At 41.3% G+C, this 21703-nt stretch overlaps 1 protein-coding gene across 3 annotated transcripts; it reads left to right on the top strand.

Moving 5' to 3' along the window:
* Positions 1-42: 42 nt before the first annotated feature.
* Positions 43-21464, top strand: NDUFB3 (NADH:ubiquinone oxidoreductase subunit B3). 3 transcript variants are annotated; one of them, XM_030916355.1, is made up of 4 exons: positions 107-358; positions 1366-1459; positions 13932-14073; positions 21170-21464. In XM_030916355.1, the coding sequence occupies exons 3-4, from the start codon at positions 13934-13936 to the stop codon at positions 21324-21326; spliced, it is 297 nt and encodes a 98-aa protein (XP_030772215.1). In that variant the 5' UTR covers positions 107-358; positions 1366-1459; positions 13932-13933; the 3' UTR covers positions 21327-21464. The 3 variants fall into 3 exon arrangements, with proteins under 3 accessions (XP_010373793.1, XP_030772215.1, XP_030772214.1); XM_030916354.1 differs by having other exon boundaries at positions 1377-1459; XM_010375491.2 differs by lacking the exon at positions 1366-1459 and having other exon boundaries at positions 43-358.
* Positions 21465-21703: the final 239 nt, after the last annotated feature.

Raw genomic sequence — 21703 nt, forward strand, 5'->3', positions numbered from 1 at the left:
GAGCGCGCGTTCAACAACAGGCTCCCTGATTGGCTGCAGTATGTCCGCGGCCCTGCCCGCTGTGCTGTGTCTAAGGGTTCCGTCCCCAAGCAAGAAGAACATGTTCTCTTCCCTGCCCTTCTCTCTTCTACAGTATCTGTTACCTCAGTCAGATTGAAGATGCACATATGTGGGGAAGATAATCGACTTCCAGCCTCCTTCATGTAATCTCTTCCTGATTTAGGAATCTCTAACCCAGTACCGGAACGTTAAGCGGCTTCTCCGCTTTCCTGCCGTGAGAAACTCGAGGTGACAACCTCCGCTTCCGGTTGGTTCCGGTTGCAGAGTTGAGTGTCCTGAGAGGTCAGATTGCAGTCAGGTAAATTAGGGAGTTGGTGGGAGACCCGTTGATTAGGATTAAGAGCTAGATTCTATTCTGGGGAGTGTAGAAAAGGAGAGACTAAATAAATGGAGAAGGATGGGAGGCTGGAAGGGAGATCGAAGAACTAGCAGGCGAGAACTAATGAAGTCTTAGTTTAAGTTGGGGTAGGGAGGGGTGGTTGGAGGATTCAGTGAGCATTACTGTAGTTGTTACATAGAAGTGCTTTTTCCCGCCTTTGCCACACGCAAAATTATCTTTGTTTGGCTTTGAATAGAACAAAGGCAGAAGAACAGCATCAGTAAAAATAAAATAGTTCATTTGTTTTTTATTTCCTAATATTCATATAATCACAGTTTTTTAAATACGAGGAAGTTAAAATATATACTTGATAGTCTTCGGTAAACTAAAATTGCACGTAGTGGAAGTGGCATTATATTCTTATTTCTTTCTTAGGCAAAGGATACCAGCACACATCTTCTTAGAGCCAGCTTCCTTTAGTGGAAGTTGACCTTCATCAGACTTTTAGATTCACTTCAGACACAGATAGATAGGTTTTAAAATTTTTGGTTGCATTTTTTTCTTTATTTAATTTCCTTACTGTTATTTCAGCTGCTCTGAAACGGAAATAACCACCATTTTTCAGTCCTCAGCACAATTTAAGTCAATTTTTCTAATTTTATTTTTTATTGTCAAGTATACATACAGAAGGGTGTATAAAACATACATTTTTAAAAATTATAGCTAACAGAAGCAGACACTCCCCTAACCACCTCTTAGATTAGAAAATAAAGCATTGCCAATACCTTAGAACATGCATTCTTAACAGGGGTGATTTTGCATTTCAGGGGGGTGAAAATTGGTGGGGCTGGGGTAGTAGGTCTTAGTTACTACAATGAGTTGTGTCCCTCCAAAGGGCCACAGTATATAAACAGATATATAGTATATATGTAGTGTTAAATTTTCATGGTGGGAGTGTTGTGATTAGGAATAAAATGTCTAGAAAGGTTCCTTACAGGGACAATAATTAAAAATTGGTTGAAAAACACTGCGTTAGAAGCTGCCTGTATGTTTCTGTGATTCCATCTCCTCCACCAAGAGGTAACCATTATCCTGACTTGTGCTAAGCACTCACTTGTTTTACTTTAATTTTTCCGTCTATGATGAATTCCTAAAAAGTGAATTGTTAGGCGTTTCAATTTATATAAATGGGATGTGAATGCATGTGTATTTTTTTTCTGACTCACCCCTTGCTCATTATTATGTTTGTGAAGATTCAGTCATACTTTTGCATGTAGTTTTTGGTTGTATAATATATAGTGTGACTACACCATAATCGCTTCTGTTGTTATTGGACATTTGGGTTGTTTGCAGTTGGGAGACAGAATAAACAATGTGGCTATAAAGATTGTTTTAAAAATATATTTCTGGCCGGGCGCGATGGCTCAAGCCTGTAATTCCAGCACTTTGGGAGGCCGAGACGGGCGGATCACGAGGTCAGGAGTTCGAGACCATCCTGGCTAACATGGTGAAACCCCGTCTCTACTAAAAAATACAAAAAAAAAGCTAGCCGGGTGAGGTGGCTGGCGCCTGTAGTCCCAGCTACTCGGGAGGCTGAGGCTGGAGAATGGCGTAAACCCGGGAGGCGGAGCTTGCAGTGAGCTGAGAGCCAGCCACTGCACTCCAGCCCCTGCGACAGAGCGAGACTCCATCTCAAAAAATAAAAATAGTTTTCGCGGGAAAAGTGGGTCCGACCGCACCAGTTCTCGGGGTGTGTTCCGTCAGCGTTGGCTAGGGAGCATGTGCTTCTTTATCCCTTAGGCGTTTTTGATTAATAAGGACAGTAGAGAAAAAAAATAAATAAATAAAAATAAATAAATAAATAAAAACATATTTCTTAGGCTGGGCATGATGGCTCACGTCTGTAATCCCAACACTTTGAGTGGCCGAGGCAGGTGGATAATTAGGTCTGCAGATCGAGACCATCCTGACCAACATGGTGAAACCCCGTCTCTACTAAAAGTACAAAAAATTAGCCGTGTGTGGTGGTGCACGCCTATAATCCCAGCTACTCGGGAGGCTGAGGCAGGAGAATCACTAGAACCCAGGAGGCGGAGGTTGCAGTGAGTCGAGATCCCACCACCCGTTGTACTCCAGCCTGGCGACAGAGTGAGGCTATCTCAAAAAAAAAAATTTTTTTTTGTTTTTTTAGAGACAAGAGTCTTGATGTCTCTAAGAAAATATTTTAAATATATTTTTTATATTCCATAAATGGAAACCTTTGATCTGTGATTATAAGATTTACAGTTGATAAATTCATATATCCAAATTGTTCCAAAGACACTTTATTTTATTTATTTATATATTTTATTTTATTTTTATTTATTTATTTATTTTTTGAGACAGAGTCTCACTCTGTCGCCCACGCTGGAGTGAGTGGTGCGATCTCAGCACAGTGCAACCTTCACCTCCCAGGGTCAAGTGATTCTCCTGTCTCACCCTCCCTAGTAGCTGGAACTACTGGCATACACTACCATGCCCAACTAATTTTATTTTTAGTAGAGATGGGGTTTTGCCATGTTGGTTAGGCTTTTATTGAACTCCTGACCTCAGGTGTTCCACCTGCCTCAGCCTCTCAAAGTGCTGGTATTACAGGCGTAAGCCACCATGCCTGGCCTCCAAAGACACTTTAATATTTTCTAATAACAATTTGATCATCTGTTTTGAGATTAAATTAATTAAAATTAAATTAAAATACCCAGTTCGCAATTGTACCAGCCACATTTCAAGTGCTAGTGGCTACCATATTGGATGGTATCTATCTAGAATATATACTAGGAGTGGAATTGATGGCCATAAGGTATTCATATGTTCAGCTTTTCTTTTTTCTTTTCTTTTTTTTTTTTTTTTTTTGAGATAGAGTCTCACTCTGTCACCCAGGCTGGAGTGCGGTGGTGCAGTCTCGGCTCACTGCAACCTCCACCTCTTGGTTTCAAGTGATTCTCCTGCCTCAGCCTCCTGAGTAGCTGGGACTACAGGTGTGTGCCACCACACCTGGCTAATTTTTGTATTTTTAGTAGAGACGGGGTTTCCCCATGTTGGCCAGGCTGGTCTCAACTCCTGGCCTCAAGTGATCCACCTGCCTCAGCCTCCCAAAGTGCTGGGATTACAGGCATGTGCCACTGCGCCCGGCCATGTTCAGCTTTTCTAGGTCATGCCAGTTTTTCAGAATGGTTGTGCTAAGTTGCATTCTCACCACCTAAGTGTGAAAGTAGAAAGTACATCACAATGTGTTTTCCTCAGCTCTCAACAATCTTGCAAGGTAAGTTTTATCCTCATGTTATATGAAGAAACTGAAGTTCAGGGAAATTAAGCGATTTGCCTTGGATTTTACTTTTACTAGTGCAAAGTAGGAGAATTTCAAGCTCTTACTGTACATGATCACGATATCATTGTTTGATTTATAGCTATTTGGAAATAGAAATAAGTTTAAAAAGAAAAATAGGCCAGGTGCCATGGCTCACGCCTGTAATCCCGATATTTTAGGAGGCCAAGGAGGGAGGAATGCTTGAGGCCAGGAGTTCAACAGCAGCCTGGGCAACATAGGAAGATCCTGTTTGTAAAAAAACTGAAAAAGAAAAAAGAAAATGAAAGGTTTCCTAGAGATAGTGTTTTCAACTTTCTGCTCTTTTTGAAAAGTCATTTAAATTTATATTTAGTAAATTCCTATGAAAAGGATACTTCTGAAATAATTAGCTAGAAGAGAAAATACATTGAATGTATTTATAAATAAATTTGTATAGGAGAAATGAGGGTATGTATACTTTCATGTTTTCTTTCAAAGATTTATCTTTCAAATTACTTAATAGTTTAAGCACAGTAGTATTATAATTTCAAAATAGTCTTTATACCATGGTAATGTTTCAACTTTTATTTTCAAAAACTATTTTATCAAAATTCTTGACCCTTTGTTTTATACTCTTCCAAATACATTGATCCTCAGGTTAATATTCTAGACTTGACATTTGCCAAAATAAGGGTTTGTCTTGTAATCTCTTTAAGCATTTTTAAAAGGAAACCTTATTTTAAAAAAGATTTTTTGAAAACATGGTATGCGGAAGCCAAGACATTATCATTGTAAATAAGCACTTGTAATGGTCTTCTTTTGTAATAAATGTATTCAGTCTCAAAAGTCAGTCTGAAATCTGACACCATAATTTTTTCCTTCATTTTATTGAATCTACCAAGTAATAATGGGTTAAATGTTTCAATCAGAGTTATGTTGTAGGTTTAAATTGTGTTTGAGAGTATTGATTTTCATTTTTATTTAAATGTGAAAATCCTCCTGGGCATGGTTGTAACCCCACTGTAATCCCAGCATTTTGGGAGGCATATGCCAGAGGATCGAGGATCATTTGAGGCCAGGAGTTTGAGACCAGGCTGGACAACATAGGGAGGTTCCATCGCTATAAAACATTTAAAAATTAGCCAGATGTTGTGCACGCTCCTGTAGTCCTAGCTACTCAGGAGGCTGAGGCAGGACAATCACTTGAGCCCAGGAGTTTAAGGCTGCAGTGAGCTATGATCCAGCGCAAGACCCTCTATCTTTAAAAAAAAAACATACATATATATAAAATTAAATGTCAAAATCATCAACATAATGTTTTTTTAGTATCTTAACATGTTTACAAATAATAATGTGTTGGTTTTTCACAGTTAGTATGTACAATTTTTTCCTCATATCTTGGAACTTTTTTTTTTTTTATACTTTAAGTTCTAGGATACATGTGCATAACGTGCAGGTTTGTTACATATGTATACTTGTGCCATGTTGGTGTGCTGCACCCATCAACTCATCAGCACCCATCAATTCGTCATTTATATCAGGTATAACTCCCAATGCAATCCCTTCCCCCTCCCCCCTCCCCCCTCCCCATGATAGGCCCCGGTGTGTGATGTTCCCCTTCCCGAGTCCAAGTGATCTCATTGTTCAGTTCCCACCTATGAGTGAGAACATGCGGTGTTTGGTTTTCTGTTCTTGTGATAGTTTGCTAAGAATGATGGTTTCCAGCTGCATCCATGTCCCTACAAAGGATGCAAACTCATCCTTTTTTATGGCTGCATAGTATTCCATGGTGTATATGTGCCACATTTTCTTAATCCAGTCTGTCACAGATGGACATTTGGGTTGATTCCAAGTCTTTGCTATTGTGAATAGTGCCACAATAAACATACGTGTACATGTGTCTTTATAGCAGCATGATTTATAATCCTTTGGGTATATGCCCAGTAGTGGGATGGCTGGGTCATATGGTACATCTAGTTCTAGATCCCTGAGGAATTGCCATACTGTTTTCCATAATGGTTGAACTAGTTTACAATCCCACCAACAGTGTAAAAGTGTTCCTATTTCTCCACATCCTCTCCAGCACCTGTTGTTTCCTGACTTTTTAATGATTGCCATTCTAACTGGTGTGAGATGGTATCTCATTGTGGTTTTGATTTGCGTTTCTCTGATGGCAAGTGGTGATGAGCATTTTTTCATGTGTCTGTTGGCTGTATGAATGTCTGCTTTTGAGAAATGTCTGTTCATATCCTTTGCCCACTTTTTGATGGGGTTGTTTGTTTTTTTCTTGTAAATTTGTTTGAGTTCTTTGTAGGTTCTGGATATCAGCCCTTTGTCAGATGAGTAGATTGCAAAAATTTTCTCCCATTCTGTAGGTGGCCTGTTGACTCTGATGGTAGTTTCTTTTTCTGTGCAGAAGCTCTTTAGTTTAATTAGATCCTGTTTGTCAATTTTGGCTTTTGCTGCCATTGCTTTTGGTGTTTTAGACATGAAGTCCTTGCCCATGCCTATGTCCTGAATGGTACTACCTAGGTTTTCTTCAAGGGTTTTTATGGTATTAGGTCTAACATTTAAGTCTCTAATCCATCTTGAATTAATTTTCGTATAAGGAGTAAGGAAAGGATCCAGTTTCAGCTTTCTACTTATGGCTAGCCAATTTTCCCAGCACCATTTATTAAATAGGGAATCCTTTCCCCATTTCTTGTTTCTCTCAGGTTTGTCAAAGATCAGCTGGCTGTAGATGTGTGGTATTATTTCTGAGGACTCTGTTCTGTTCCATTGGTCTATATCTCTGTTTTGGTACCAGTACAATGCTGTTTTGGTTACTGTAGCCTTGTAGTATAGTTTGAAGTCAGGTAGCGTGATGCCTCCAGCTTTGTTCTTTTGACTTAGGATTGTCTTGGCAATGCGGGCTCTTTTTTGGTTCCATATGAACTTTAAAGCAGTTTTTTCCAATTCTGTGAAGAAACTCATTGGTAGCTTGATGGGGATGGCATTGAATCTATAAATAACCTTGGGCAGTATGGCCATTTTCACGATATTGATTCTTCCTATCCATGAGCATGGTATGTTCTTCCATTTGTTTGTGTCCTCTTTTATTTCACTGAGCAGTGGTTTGTAGTTCTCCTTGAAGAGGTCCTTTACGTCCCTTGTAAGTTGGATTCCTAGGTATTTTATTCTCTTTGAAGCAATTTTGAATGGAAGTGCATTCATGATTTGGCTCTCTGTTTGTCTGTTACTGGTGTATGAAAATGCTTGTGATTTTTGCACATTAATTTTATATCCTGAGACTTTGCTGAAGTTGTTTATCAGCTTAAGGAGATTTTGGGCTGAGACAATGGGGTTTTCTAAATATACAATCATGTCATCTGCAAACAGGGACAATTTGACTTCTTTTCCTAACTGAATACCCTTTATTTCTTTCTCTTGCCTGATTGCCCTAGCCAGAACTTCTAACACTATGTTGAATAGGAGCGGTGAGAGAGGGCATCCCTGTCTTGTGCCAGTTTTTAAAGGGAATTTTTCCAGTTTTTGCCCATTCAGTATGATATTGGCTGTGGGTTTGTCATAAATAGCTCTTAATATTTTGAGGTACGTTCCATCAATACCGAATTTATTGAGCGTTTTTAGCATGAAGGGCTGTTGAATTTTGTCAAAAGCCTTTTCTGCATCTATTGAGATAATCATGTGGTTCTTGTCTTTGGTTCTGTTTATATGCTGGATTATGTTTATTGATTTGCGAATGTTGAACCAGCCTTGTATCCCAGGGATGAAGCCCACTTGATCATGGTGGATAAGCTTTTTGATGTGCTGCTGAATTCAGTTTGCCAATATTATTGAGGATTTTTGCATCGATGTTCATCAGGGATATTGGTCTAAAATTCTCTTTTTTTGTTGTGTCTCTGCCAGGCTTTGGTATCAGGATGATGTTGGCCTCATAAAATGAGTTAGGGAGGATTCCCTCTTTTTCTATTGATTGGAATAGTTTCAGGAGGAATGGTACCAGCTCCTCCTTGTACCTCTGGTAGAATTCAGCTGTGAATCCATCTGGTCCTGGACTTTTTTTGGTTGGTAGGCTATTAATTATTGCCTCAATTTCAGAGCCTGCTATTGGTCTATTCAGGGATTCAACTTCTTCCTGGTTTAGTCTTGGAAGAGTGTAAGTGTCCAGGAAATTATCCATTTCTTCTAGATTTTCTAGTTGATTTGCGTAGAGGTGTTTATAGTATTCTCTGATGGTAGTTTGTATTTCTGTGGGGTCGGTGGTGATATCCCCTTTATCATATTTTATTGCGTCTATTTGATTCTTCTCTCTTTTCTTCTTTATTAGTCTTGCTAGCGGTCTGTCAATTTTGTTGATCTTTTCGAAAAACCAACTCCTGGATTCATTGATTTTTTGGAGGGTTTTTTGTGTCTCTATCTCCTTCAGTTCTGCTCTGATCTTAGTTATTTCTTGCCTTCTGCTAGCTTTTGAATGTGTTTGCTCTTGCCTCTCTAATTCTTTTAATTGTGATGTTAAGAGTGTCAATTTTAGATCTTTCCAGCTTTCTCTTGTGGGCATTTAGTGCTATAAATTTCCCTCTACACACTGCTTTAAATGTGTCCCAGAGATTATGGTATGTTGTATCTTTGTTCTCATTGGTTTCAAAGAACATCTTTATTTCTGCCTTCATTTCGTTATGTACCCAGTAGTCATTCAGGAGCAGGTTGTTCAGTTTCCATGCAGTTGAGCGGTTTTGATTGAGTTTCTTAGTCCTGAGTTCTAGTTTGATTGCACTGTGGTCTGAGAGACAGTTTGTTATAATTTGTGTTCTTTTACATTTGCTGAGGAGTGCTTTACTTCCAATTATGTGGTCAATTTTGGAATAAGTGCAATGTGCTGAGAAGAATGTATATTTTGTTGGTTTGGGGTGGAGAGTTCTATAGATGTCTATTAGGTCCGCTTGGTGCAGAGATGAGTTCAATTCCTGGATATCCTTGTTAACTTTCTGTCTCTTTAAATGTGTCCAGAGATTCTGGTATGTTGTATCTTTGTTCTCGTTGGTTTCAAAGAACATCTTTATTTCCGCCTTCATCTCGTTATGTACCCAGTAGTCATTCAGGAGCAGGTTGTTCAGTTTCCATGTAGTTGATCTGTCTAATGTTGACAGTGGAGTGTTGAAGTCTCCCATTATTATTGTATGGGAGTCTAAGTCTCTTTGTAAGTCTCTGACTTGCTTTATGAATCTGGGTGCTCCTGTATTGGGTGCATATATATTTAAGATAGTTAGCTCTTCCTGTTGAATTGATCCCTTTACCATTATGTAATGGCCTTCTTTGTCTCTTTTGATCTTTGATGGTTTAAAGTCTGTTTTATCAGAGACTAGGATTGCAACCCCTGCTTTTATTTGTTCTCCATTTGCTCGGTAGATCTTCCTCCATCCCTTTATTTTGAGCCTATGTATGTCTCTGCATGTGAGATGGGTCTCCTGAATACAGCAGACTGATGGGTCTTGACTCTTGATCTCTTGATCCAGTTTGCCAGTCTGTGTCTTTTAATTGGAGCATTTAGTCCATTAACATTTAAGGTTAATATTGTTATGTGTGAACTTGATCCTGCCATTATGATATTAACTGGTTATTTTGCTCGTTATTTGATGCAGTGTCTTCCTAGCCTTGATGGTATTTACATTTTGGCATGTTTTTGCAATGGCTGGTACTGGTTGTTCCTTTCCATGTTTAGGGCTTCCTTCAGGGTCTCTTGTAAGGCAGGCCTGGTGGTGACAAAATCTCTAAGCATTTGCTTATCTGTAAAGGATTTTATTTCTCCTTCACTTATGAAACTTAGTTTGGCTGGATATGAAATTCTGGGTTTAAAATTCTTTTCTTCAAGAATGTTGAATATTGGCCCCCACTCTCTTCTGGCTTGTGGAGTTTCTGCCGAGAGATCTGCTGTTAGTCTGATGGGCTTCCCTTTGTGGGTAACCCGACCTTTCTCTCTGGCTGCCCTTAACATTTTTTCCTTCATTTCAACTTTGGTGAATCTGGCAATTATGTGTCTTGGAGTTGCTCTTCTTGAGGAGTATCTTTGTGGCGTTCTCTGTATTTCCTGAATTTGAATGTTGGCCTGCCTTACTAGGTTGGGGAAGTTCTCCTGGATGATATCCTGAAGAGTGTTTTCCAACTTGGTTCCATTTTCTCCCTCACTTTCAGGCACCCCAATCAGACGTAGATTTGGTCTTTTTACATAATCCCATACTTCTTGCAGGCTTTGTTCATTTCTTTTTCTTCTTTTTTCTTTTGGTTTCTCTTCTCGCTTCGTTTCATTCATTTGATCCTCAGTCGCTGATACTCTTTCTTCCAGTTGATCGAGTCGGTTACTGAAGCTTGTGCATCTGTCACGTATTTCTCGTGTCATGGTTTTCATCTCTGTCATTTCGTTTATGACCTTCTCTGCATTAATTATTCTAGCTGTCAATTCTTCCACTCTTTTTTCAAGATTTTTAGTTTCTTTGCGCTGAGTACGTAATTCCTCCTTTAGCTCTGAGAAGTTTGATGGACTGAAGCCTTCTTCTCTCATCTCGTCAAAGTCATTCTCTGACCAGCTTCGATCTGTTGCTGGCGATGAGCTGCGCTCCTTTGCAGGGGGAGATGCGCTCTTATTTTTTGAATTTCCAGCTTTTCTGCCCTGCTTTTTCCCCATCTTTGTGGTTTTATCTGCCTCTGGTCTTTGATGATGATGACGTACTGATCGGGTTTTGGTATAGGTGTCCTTCCTGTTTGATAGTTTTCCTTCTAACAGTCAGGACCCTCAGCTGCAGGTCTGTTGGAGATTGCTTGAGGTCCACTCCAGACCCTGTTTGCCTGGGTATCAGCAGCAGAGGTTGCAGAAGATAGAATATTGCTGAACCGTGAGTGTACCTGTCTGATGCTTACTTTGGAAGCTTCCTCTCAGGCGTGTACTCCACCCTGTGAGGTGTGGGGTGTCAGACTGCCCCTAGTGGGGGATGTCTCCCTGTTAGGCTACTCAGGGGTCAGGAACCCACTTGAGCAGGCAGTCTGTCCCTTCTCAGATCTCAACCTCCGTGTGGGGAGATCCACTGCTCTCTTCAAAGCTGTCAGACAGAGTCGTTTGCGTCTGCAGAGGTTTCTGGTGCTTTTGTTGTTGTTGTTGTTTAGCTGTGCCCTGTCCCCAGAGGTGGATTCTACAGAGACAGGCAGGTTTCCTTGAGCTGCTGTGAGCTCCACCCAGTTCGAGCTTCCCAGCAGCTTTGTTTACCTACTTAAGCCTCAGCAATGGCGGGCGCCCCTCCCCCAGCCTTGCTGCTGCCTTGCAGTTAGATCTCAGACTGCTGTGCTAGCAATGAGGGAGGCTCCGTGGCCGTGGAACCTTCCCGGCCAGGTATGGGATAAAATCTCCTGGTGTGCCCGTTTGCTTAAAGTGCAGTATTGGGGTGGGAGTTACCCGATTTTCCAGGTGTTGTGTGTCTCAGTTCCCCTGGCTAGGAAAAGGGATTCCCTTCCCCCTTGCGCTTCCCAGGTGAGGCGATGCCTCGCCCTGCTTCAGCTCTCACTGGTTGGGCTGCAGCAGCTGACCAGCACCGATTGTCCGGCACTCCCTAGTGAGATGACCCCAGTACCTCAGTTGAAAATGCAGAAATCACCGGTGTTCTGTGTCACTCACGCTGGGAGTTGGAGACTGGAGCTGTTCCAATTTGGCCATCTTGCTCCGCCCCCCCTCGGAACTATTTATTTTTTGAGACAGAATCTCGCTCTGTTGCCCAGGCTGGAGTGCGGTGGGACCATCTTGGCTCACTGTAACCTCTGCCTCCTGGGTTCACTCGATTCTCATCCCTCAGCCTCGCAATAATGTGTCTTTAATATACACTTTCTAATAATTACCTCTATCTTGTAAGATACAATATAAGAAAGCCTACCAGGCCGGGTGCAGTGGCTCATGCCTATAATCCCAGCACTTTGGGAGGCCGAGGCAGTCACATCACCTGAGGTCGGGAGTTCGAGACCAGCCTGACCAACATTGGGAAACCCCATCTCTATTAAAAATACAAAATTAGCTGGGCGTGGTGACGCACGCCTGTAATCCCAGCTACTCGGAAGACTGACGCAGGAGAATCACTTGAACGTGGGAGGTGGAGATTGCCGTGAGCCGAGATCGCACCATTGCACTCCAGTCTGGGCAAAAAGAGCAAAACTCTGTCTCAAAAAAAAAAGAAATCCTACCTTATTGGGCCTGTTCATAGTTATAAATATGGACATCATGGTAATAATTACTTGGTTTTACTTCTGGAAAAGCAGTGATTATAGAATGGCTACTGTTTGCCAAGTAATTAGAATTTGGAAAAATAAAAATTGAAAAAAAAAAAAGAATTGCTACTGCCAACCTTATACAAATTATAGTATAGTGTTATTAAACCATACCCCTTAATTTGAATTAGCAATTTAAATGAAGACTGAGCTGATTTATTTTTATATTATATATTAAAATAACACTAGTAAAACTGAAGTGTTTATATAACCATTGAGGACATGTTTTATTTAAGGAAGCAAATTTATTGATTAAAAAGGAGTCCTAAGGTCTCTGTTGGCCCAGTTCAGGGATCGGCAAACTGCAGCCTGTGGACCAAATCCAGCCCAGTGCCTATTTTTGTTAGGTCTATGAGCTAAGAATGGCTTTTACAAATGAACATTTGTAATCACTTTGATGCTAAGGATCACTAACTTTGAGCCCCAGTTAAGCAAAATGTTACCCCCCAAAATGGGAGTCCCATTTTTTCGTCAGTAGACCGGTATTACAACAAAATTGTACTCAGTTACGTATTATACTTTGAATTTTATCAATAAAGTATTTCTGGAAGTGTGTTTTCCTATAAATGTACCTACATGATTGCCTCGATTTTACCTCTTTTACCCACAAAGCCTAAAATATTTACTATCTGTCTCTTTAAAGAAACCCTTCATGTAATCATATGTATTTAAAAGCATTACTGCATTTTAAAAGAATCATCTAAAGAAAAATTTTTGAAACAGTGTGTATAACCTTTTTGTTATATATATTTATGCATTATGAAAGGATTCAGGCCGGGCGCTGTGGCTCAAGCCTGTAATCCCAGCACTTTGGGAGGCCGAGATGGGCGGATCACGAGGTCAGGAGATCGAGACCATCCTGGCTAACACGATGAAACCCCGTCTCTACTAAAAAATACAAAAAATTAGCCGGGCGAGGTGGCGGGCGCCTGTAGTCCCAGCTACTCGGGAGGCTGAGGCAGGAGAATGGCGTGAACCCGGGAGGCAGAGCTTGCAGTGAGCTGAGATCCGGCCACTGCACTCCAGCCTGGGCAACAGAGCGAGACTCCGTCTCAAAAAAAAAAAAAAAGAAAGGATTCAAAAGGAAAACAATATTGCTTAGAAGTTAGCAGGAGGCCGGGCGCGCTGACTCACACCTGTAATCCCAACACTTTGGTGGGCAGATCACGAGGTCAGGAGATAGAGACCATCCTGGCTAACATGGTGAAACCCTGTCTTCACTAAAAATACAAAAAATTAGCCGGGCGTGGTGGCAGGCGCCTGTAGTCCCAGCTACCCGGGAGGCTGAGGCAGGAGAATGGCGTGAACCCGGGAGACAGAGCTTGCAGTGAGCCAAGATCCACCACTGCATTCTAGCCTGAGCGACAGAGCAAGACTCCGTCTCAAAAAGAAGTAATAATAATAATAATAAGTTAGGAGCAGGGTTCTGAAACTAAACTGCAAGTTTCTAATCCCAGCTATACTATTTTTGTTACCTTTGGAAAGTTACTTAACTGCTTGGAGTTTCATTGTCCGTATCTGTAAAATGGGGAACTCATAATTTAAGTTCAAAGAGTTGTTTTAGAAGTAATGGAGTTAATACACATAAAGCATCTTAGCATAGTACACCTGGCACATAGGACTCCATAAATGTTTACTATTGTTATAATGAAGAAAAGAACCAGATAGTAAGTGGTTATCTCTGAGTGGTGGGATTGCCAATTATTTTTCTTTTTTATATTTTGTGTATGTGTATTTCCTCAGTGAACATGGTTGTGGAATAAGACACTTTTATAAAATCTTTTAACTGAAATTTACAAGTATTTATATTGGCTTTTTTTTTTTTAATATTAAATGCTTCACCTTAAAACATAAACAATAAATTTGGGTATTTGATATCTACAATTTGCATATATCTCACTTGTGTTAATATTTTCCTTATAGACATGGCCTATGGACATGAACATGAACATGGACACCATAAAATGGAACTTCCAGATTATAGACAATGGAAGATAGAAGGGACACCATTAGAAGATATCCAGAAGAAGCTGGCTGCAAAAGGGCTAAGGGATCCATGGGGCCGGTAAGATGAGTTAAGCAATTTAGATAGAATGTATCCTAGAAAATTAAGTGTCTATGTTGCTTTTCAATGTATTCTCCTTAGAGAATCATGAAAAATGGCTTTTTACTTTGAGCCCCAGTTAAGCAAAATGTTACCCCCCAAAATGGGAGTTCCTTTTTTTTTTTTTTTTTTTTTTTTTTTGAGACGGAGTCTTGCTCTGTCGCCCGGGCTAGAGTGCAGTGGCCGGATCTCAGCTCACTGCAAGCTCCGCCTCCCGGGTTCACGCCATTCTCCTGCCTCAGCCTCCCGAGTAGCTGGGACTACAGGCGCCCGCCACCTCGCCCGGCTAGGGAGTTCCATTTTTTTCGTCAGTAGACCTGTATTACAAAAAAAATTGTACTCACTTATTATATTTTGAATTTTATTAATAAGGTATTTGTGGAAGTGTGTTTTCCTATAAATGTACCTACATAATTGCTTCCGTTTTACCTCTTTTACCCACAAAGCCTAAAATATTTACTGGTTTTTGTTTTTGTTTTTGTTTTTGTTTTTGAGATGGAGTTTTGCTGTGTTGCCAGGCTGGAGTGCAGTGGTGCGATCTAGGCTCACGGCAACGTCCGCCACCCGGGTTCAGGCGATTCTCTTGCCTCAGCCTCCCAAGTAGCTGGGATTACAGGCACACGCCACCATGCCCAGCTAATTTTTGTATTTTTAGTACAGACGGGGTTTCACCATGTTGGCCAAGATGGTCTCTATCTCTTGACATCGTGATCCTCCTGCCTTGGCCTCCCAAAGTGCTGGGATTACAGGCATGAGTCACCACGCCCAGCTACTTTGAAGTTTTTTGTTTTGAGACAGGGTCTCACTCTGTCACCCAGACTGGAGTGCAGTGGTGCACTCACAGCAACCTCCATCTCCCAGCTTAAGCGATCCTCCCACTCCAACCTCCCTAGTAGCTGGGACTACAGGTACGGCCACCATGCCCAGCTAATTTTTGTATTTTTAGTAGAGGCAGGGTTTCGCCATGTTGCCCAGGCTGGTCTCAAACTCCTGAGCTGAAGCGATCTGCCCACCTTGGCCTCCCAAAGTGTTACGATTACAGGTGTGAACCACTATACCCAGCCACATTAGAATTTTTAAATCAGCTTTATTGAGATATCGTTTATAGATAAGAAAATTTACCTGTTTTAAGTGTAAGTCTTTTATCAGATAAAAGTTTTGTGGTGCTTGCTTCAGAAACATGTATACTACAATTGTAATACAGAGAAGTTAGTATGACCCTGTGCAAGGATATTTTTAAAATTTTTTTTAAGTTTGCAGATGTTTTTTCTCATAGTGTGGCTTGTCTTTTTATTTTCATAATAATGTCTTTCAGATAGTTTTAAATTTTGATGAATTCACAATTTAGCAATTTTTTTTATTTTACAATGTATGCTTTTTGCACCCTAAGGTTATCTTCTATGCTTTCTTCTAGAAGCTTTTATAGTTCTTACATTCTATGATCTGTTTTGAGTTCATTTTTGTGTCATATGAAGTAAGGATGAAGGTTAGTAGTTTTACATATATGCATCAAGTTGCTCCAGCACCATTTATTAAGACTGTTGTACCTCCATTGAATTACCTTAAGAATGTTGTCAAAAATCCACTGAGTGATTTTTGACACTCAATGAGGGTGGTGGCTCGCACCTGTAATTCCAGCACATGGGGAGGCCAAGGCAGGCGGATCGCTTGAGCCTGGGATTTTGAAACCAGCCTGGGCAGTACGTGGAGACTTTGTCTCTACAAAAAATTTTAAGAATTGCCAGATGTGGTGACACACACGTGTAGTCCCAGCTACTCAGGAGGCTTAGGTGAGCAGATCATTTGAGCCCAGGATGTCCAGGTAGCAGTGAGCCAAGATCTGGCCACTGCACTCCAGCCTGGGCAACAGAGAGAGACCTTGTCTCAAGAATATAAAAAAATCAATTGACTGTATCTATGGGATCTATGTCTGGACTCTATTCTGTTACCCTCATTAATATGTCCACCCTTATGCCAATACCACATTGTCTTTAAATCACATAGCATAAGATCTCCAACTTTTTTTTTTTTTTTTTTTTTGAGATGGAGTCTCGCTGTGCCGCCCAGGCTAGAGTGCAGTGGTGCAGTCTCAGCTCACTGCCAGCTCCACCTCCCGGGTTCACGCCATTCTCCTGCCTCAGCCTCACAAGTAGCTGGGACTACAGGCGCCCGCCACCACGCCCGGCTAATTTTTTGTATTTTTAGTAGAAACGGGGTTTCACCCTGTCAGCCAGGATGGTCTCAATCTCCCACCCTCGTGATCTACCTCCCTCGGCCTCTCAAAGTGCTGGGATTACAGGCGTGAGCCACTGTGCCCAGCCAAGATCTCCAATTAAAAAAAAATTGTTTTAGCTATTCTAGGTCCTTTGCATTTACATATAAACTTTGGAATGAACCTGACAATTTCTATTAAAATCCCTGCTTGGATTTTAATTGGGATCACATTGAATCTGTTTCACATATATTCACAATGGGAATCTATTTCACATCCACATAGAATCAGATTCCCATCAATTTAGGGGCTGGGCATGGTGGCTCACGCCTGTAATTCCAGCACTTTGGGGGGCTGAGGTGGATGGATCACTTAAGGTCAGGTGTTCAAGACCAGTCTGGGCAACATGGTGAACCCTGTCTCTACTAAAAATACAAAAATTAGGCAGGTGTGGTAGCAGGTGCCTGTACTCTCAGCTACTCAGGAGGCTGAGGCAGGAGAATCACTTGAACCTGGGAGGTGGAGTTTACAATGAACCAAGATCGTGCCATTGCACTCCAGCCTGAGCAACAGAGTAAGACTCCATCTTAAAACAAAGAAAACAAAAAATTTAGAGATAATTGATGTCTTAACAATATTAAGTCTTATAGTCCATGGGCAATTTAGGTCTTGTTCATTTTCTCAGCAGTATTTTATTGCTTTATGTACAGGTCTTGCACAAATTTAATTTATACTGAATTAATTATTTATTTTATTAATTTTTTTTTTTTTTTCTGGGAGACAGAGTCTCACTCTGTCGCCCAGGCTGGAGTGCAGTGGCATGATCTTGGCTAACTGCAACCTCTGCCTCCTGGGTTCAAGCAATTCTTCTACCTCAGCCTCCTGAGTAGTAGCTGAGATAGACATGTGCCACCACGCCCGGCAAATTTTTTTTTTTTTTTTTTTTTTTGAGGCGGAGTCTCGCTCTGTCGCCCAGACTGGAGTGCAGTGGCCAGATCTCAGCTCACTGCAAGCTCCGCCTCCCGGGTTTACGCCATTCTCCTGCCTCAGCCTCCCGAGTAGCTGGGACTACAGGCGCCCGCCACCTCGCCCGGCTAGTTTTTGTATTTTTAGTAGAGATGGGGTTTCACCGTGTTAGCCAGGATGGTCTCGATCTCCTGACCTCGTGATCCGCCCGTCTCGGCCTCCCAAAGTGCTGGGATTACAGGCTTGACCGCGCCCGGCCCTATTTTTTTTTTTTTTAAACAGAGTCTCTGTTGCCCATGCTGGAGTGCAATGGCACGATCTCAGCTCACTGCAAGCTCCGCCTCCTGGGTTCATACCATTCTCCTGCCTCAGCCTCGCGAGTAGCTGGGCCTACAGGCGCCTACCACCATGCCCAGCTAATTTTTTGTAATTTTTAGTAGAGGTGGGGTTTCACCACGTTAGCCAGGATGGTCTCGATATCCGGACCTCATGATCCGCCCGCCGCGGCCTCCCAAAGTGCTGGAATTACAGGCATTAGCCACCGCACCAGGCCTAATTTTTTTTTTTTTTTTTTTTTTTTTTTTTTTTTTTTTTTTTTTTTTTTGAGGCGGAGTCTTGCTCTGGCACCCAGGCTGGAGTGCAGTGGCCGGATCTCAGCTCACTGCAAGCTCCGCCTCCTGGGTTCCCGCCATTCTCCTGCCTCAGCCTCCCAAGTAGCTGGGACTACAGGCGCCCGCCACCTCGCCCGGCTAGATTTTTTTTGTATTTTTAGTAGAGACGGGGTTTCACCCTGTTCGCCAGGATGGTCTCGATCTCCTGACCTTGTGATCCGCCCGTCTCAGCCTCCCAAAGTGCTGGGATTACAGGCTTGAGCCACCGCGCCCGGCCTAATTTTTGTATTTTTTTTAGTAGAGATGGGGTTTCACCATGTTGGCTAGGCTTGTCTTGAACTCCTGACAAGTGATCCACTTGCTTCGGCTTCCCAAAGTTCTAGGATTACAGGTGTGAGCCATTATGCCTGGCTTTGTTTGTTTGTTTGTTTGGGAGACAGAGTCTCTGTCGCCCAGGATGGAGTGCAGTGGTGCAGTTTTGGCTCATTGCAGCCTCTACCTCCTGGGCTGAAATCATCCTCCCACCTTAGCCTCCCAAGTAGCTGGGACTACAGGTGTGTGCCACCATGCCCAGCTAATTTTTGTATTTTTTGTTGAGATGAGGTTTTCCTGTGTTGCCCAAGCTGGTCTCAAAATCCTGAGCTCACATGATTTGACCACCTCAGCCTCTCAGAGTGCTGGAATTACAGATCTGAGCTACAGCACCCAGCCTGAATTATTTTATTTTTTGATGATATTGTAAATAGTATTTTAAAATCTCAACTTCCAGTTGTTCATTGCTAATACTTGTAAACACAGTTGACTTTTGTATGTTGATTTTATATCTCATTACCTTGCTAAATTCACTTTTTAGTTCAAGTAGATTTTTTTTACAGATTTGTTAGAATGTTCTTCATAAACAATCATTCTGTCTACAAATACATTGTTACTTCTTCCTTTTCAATCTGTAAACTTTTTATTTCTTTTTCTTCCATTTTTGTACTGGCTAACACCACTAGTATAATATTGAATGAAAGCGGTGAATGTCCTTGCCTTATTCCCAACTGGCAGAAAACATTTGGTGGGTCACCACTTAGTATAATGTTTCTTGTAGTGATCTCCTAGGTGCCTTTTATCAAGATGAGGAATTTCTCTCTATTTCTAGATTACTAAGCGTTTTATTGTTTTTTTTTTTGTTTTTTTTTTTTTTTTTATTTATTTTGAGACGAAATTTTGCTCTTGTTTCCCAGGCTGGAGTGCAATGGCGAGATCTTGGCTCACCACAATCTCCGCCTACTGGGTTCAAGCGATTCTCCTGCCTCAGCCTCCCGAGTAGCTGGGATTACAGGCATGTACCACCACACCCGGCTAATTTTGTTTTTTTAGTAGAGACTAAAATGTTAGCCAGGCTGGTCTCAAGCTCCCGACCTCAGGTGATCCACACACCTTGACCTTCCAAAGTGCTAGGATTACAGGCATGAGCCACCACGCCTATCCTGTTATCACCATTAATGGATATTGGATTTTGTTAAATGCTTTTTCTGCATCTGTTGAAATGTTCATAGTTTTTTCTTTTTTATTCTGTTAATATGGCGAATTACTTCTATTATTTTCAAATACAAGCCAATCTTGCATTCCTGGAGTGAACCCTACTTCATTATGATGTATTACCATTTTTATATCCTGCCGGATTCAATTTTCTAAAATTTTGTTAAGAATATTTGCGCCAGGTGTGGTGGCTCATGCGTGTAATCTCAGCACTTTGGGAAGCCAAGGCAGGCGGATCACTTGAGGCTGGAAGTTCGAAACCAGCCTGGCCAACATGGCGAAACCCTGTCTCTACTAAAATTACAAAAATGGGCCAGGCACAGTGGCTTATGCCTGTAATCCCAGCACTTTGGGAGTCCAGGGCAGGTGGATCACAAGGTCAGGAGTTTGAGACCAGCCTGGCCAATACGGTGAAACCCCATCTCTACTAAAAAAAAAAAAAATACGACCAGGTGCAGTGGCTCATGCCTATAATCCCAGCACTTTGGGAGGCCAAGGTGGGCGAATCACGAGGTCTAGAGTTCGAGACCAGTCTGGCCAACATAGTGAAACCCCGTCTCTACTAAAAATACAAAAAATTAGCCAGATGTGGTGGTGTGCGCCTGTAATCCCAGCTACTGGGGAGGCTGAGGCAGGAGAATCCCATGAACCCAGGAGGTGAAGGTTGCAGTTGGCCGAGATAGCGCCATTGCACTCCAGGGCAGGCGACAGTGTGAGGCAACAGTGTGAGACTCTGTCCTAAATAAATAAATAAACAAACAAACAAACAAAAATTAGCAGGGCATGGTAGTGCGTGCCTGTAATCCCAGCTACTCGGGAGGCTGAGGTGGTTGAATCACTTGAATCCAGGAGGTGGAGGTTGCAGTGAACTGAGATTGTGCCACTGCTCTCTCTCCAGCCTCTGTGACAGAGCAAGACTCCATCCCAAAAAGAAAAAAAGAATATTTGCATCTATGTTCATGAGGGATATTATTCTGTAGCTGCTTTTCTTCTAACATCTTTGTCTGGTTTTGGTATCTCAATTAGATTTAATTAGCTTTCGTATTTCCTAAGTCATATCTCTAGAGTTAAATGGTTTTTGTTTTTCATAACGTGATTTTTTTCACTGGCTTGTGCTTATCAGAGCAGGATATCAGTCGTCTAAAATTCAGGCTGCTATGGTAGGGAGAAGCAGAGATCCTTTTGAATAGTAGCAATAATGTCAAGTGTTACATACGCCATACTCCTCTGCCAAAATATATCATGCATGAGTCTGTTTAATCTTTATGATATTATAAAGGAGATAATGATCATCATTGAATAGAACAGGAAGCAGACCATGACAGGCTAAGTATCTTGCCCAGCCTACAAGATTTTGAATCTAATATAAGTGGCATACCAAAGATTAATACCAAGTCTCTAACATCATCTTTCCATGATGTTATAATGACTAGTGTGGGCAGAGTCCATCTGACCTGTGACAGATAAGCTGAAGTGAATCTTGCATTGGAGGGTTTTGTAAAATCCTGAGGCATATGACTCTTAAATGTGAAACCATCAAGAGTTCATTCTTCTATTTTATATGTGAAACTTGGGCATATACTTAATTATCCTATGCCACAGAAAGATTCCTGTTGCGATTCACTTAAATGATCTTCTGTAGGGTAGCATTTAAGTCAATTAGAAAGATGAAAATTAAATATATTCAATGTATATACACACAATTGTATATGATTATAATTTTTTCCTTTTTTTTTTCTAGCAATGAAGCTTGGAGATACATGGGCGGCTTCGCAAAGCCTGTTTCCTTTTTTGATGTATTCTTTAAAGGATTCAAATGGGGATTTGCTGCATTTGTGGTAGCTGTAGGAGCTGAATATTACCTGAATTCCCTGAATAAAGATAAGAAGCATCACTGAAGATAATACCTGGAAGTATCATAGTGGTTTCTTAACTCTCCAAAATAAGATTTCTTCACTATAGCCTACTCATCTGGTTTGTCCCTTACAGAATATTAGTAAGATTTAATAAAGTAAAATAAAATATATATATGCCAATCTTTTTTTGTCATTCTTTAAAAATAAAAGTCTCAAGCCATATCAGATTTGGTTTAGAATACATAGGGGGTTGGAGAACAGCAGTAGTGCGTTCTGCATATAACAGGCAGGCATCATATATTTGAGCAAATGGACATGTTCTAAGAAGTTTGTTTTAATCTTTTTTTATTAGTCCTGGCCTAGCTGGCACTAACAAGTTTTTAAATGGGACTTGGCCTTGCTGCTTTTATTGTCCTCTT

This window comes from Rhinopithecus roxellana, chromosome 14, assembly GCF_007565055.1.
Source record: "Rhinopithecus roxellana isolate Shanxi Qingling chromosome 14, ASM756505v1, whole genome shotgun sequence".
Lineage (NCBI taxonomy): Eukaryota > Metazoa > Chordata > Mammalia > Primates > Cercopithecidae > Rhinopithecus > Rhinopithecus roxellana.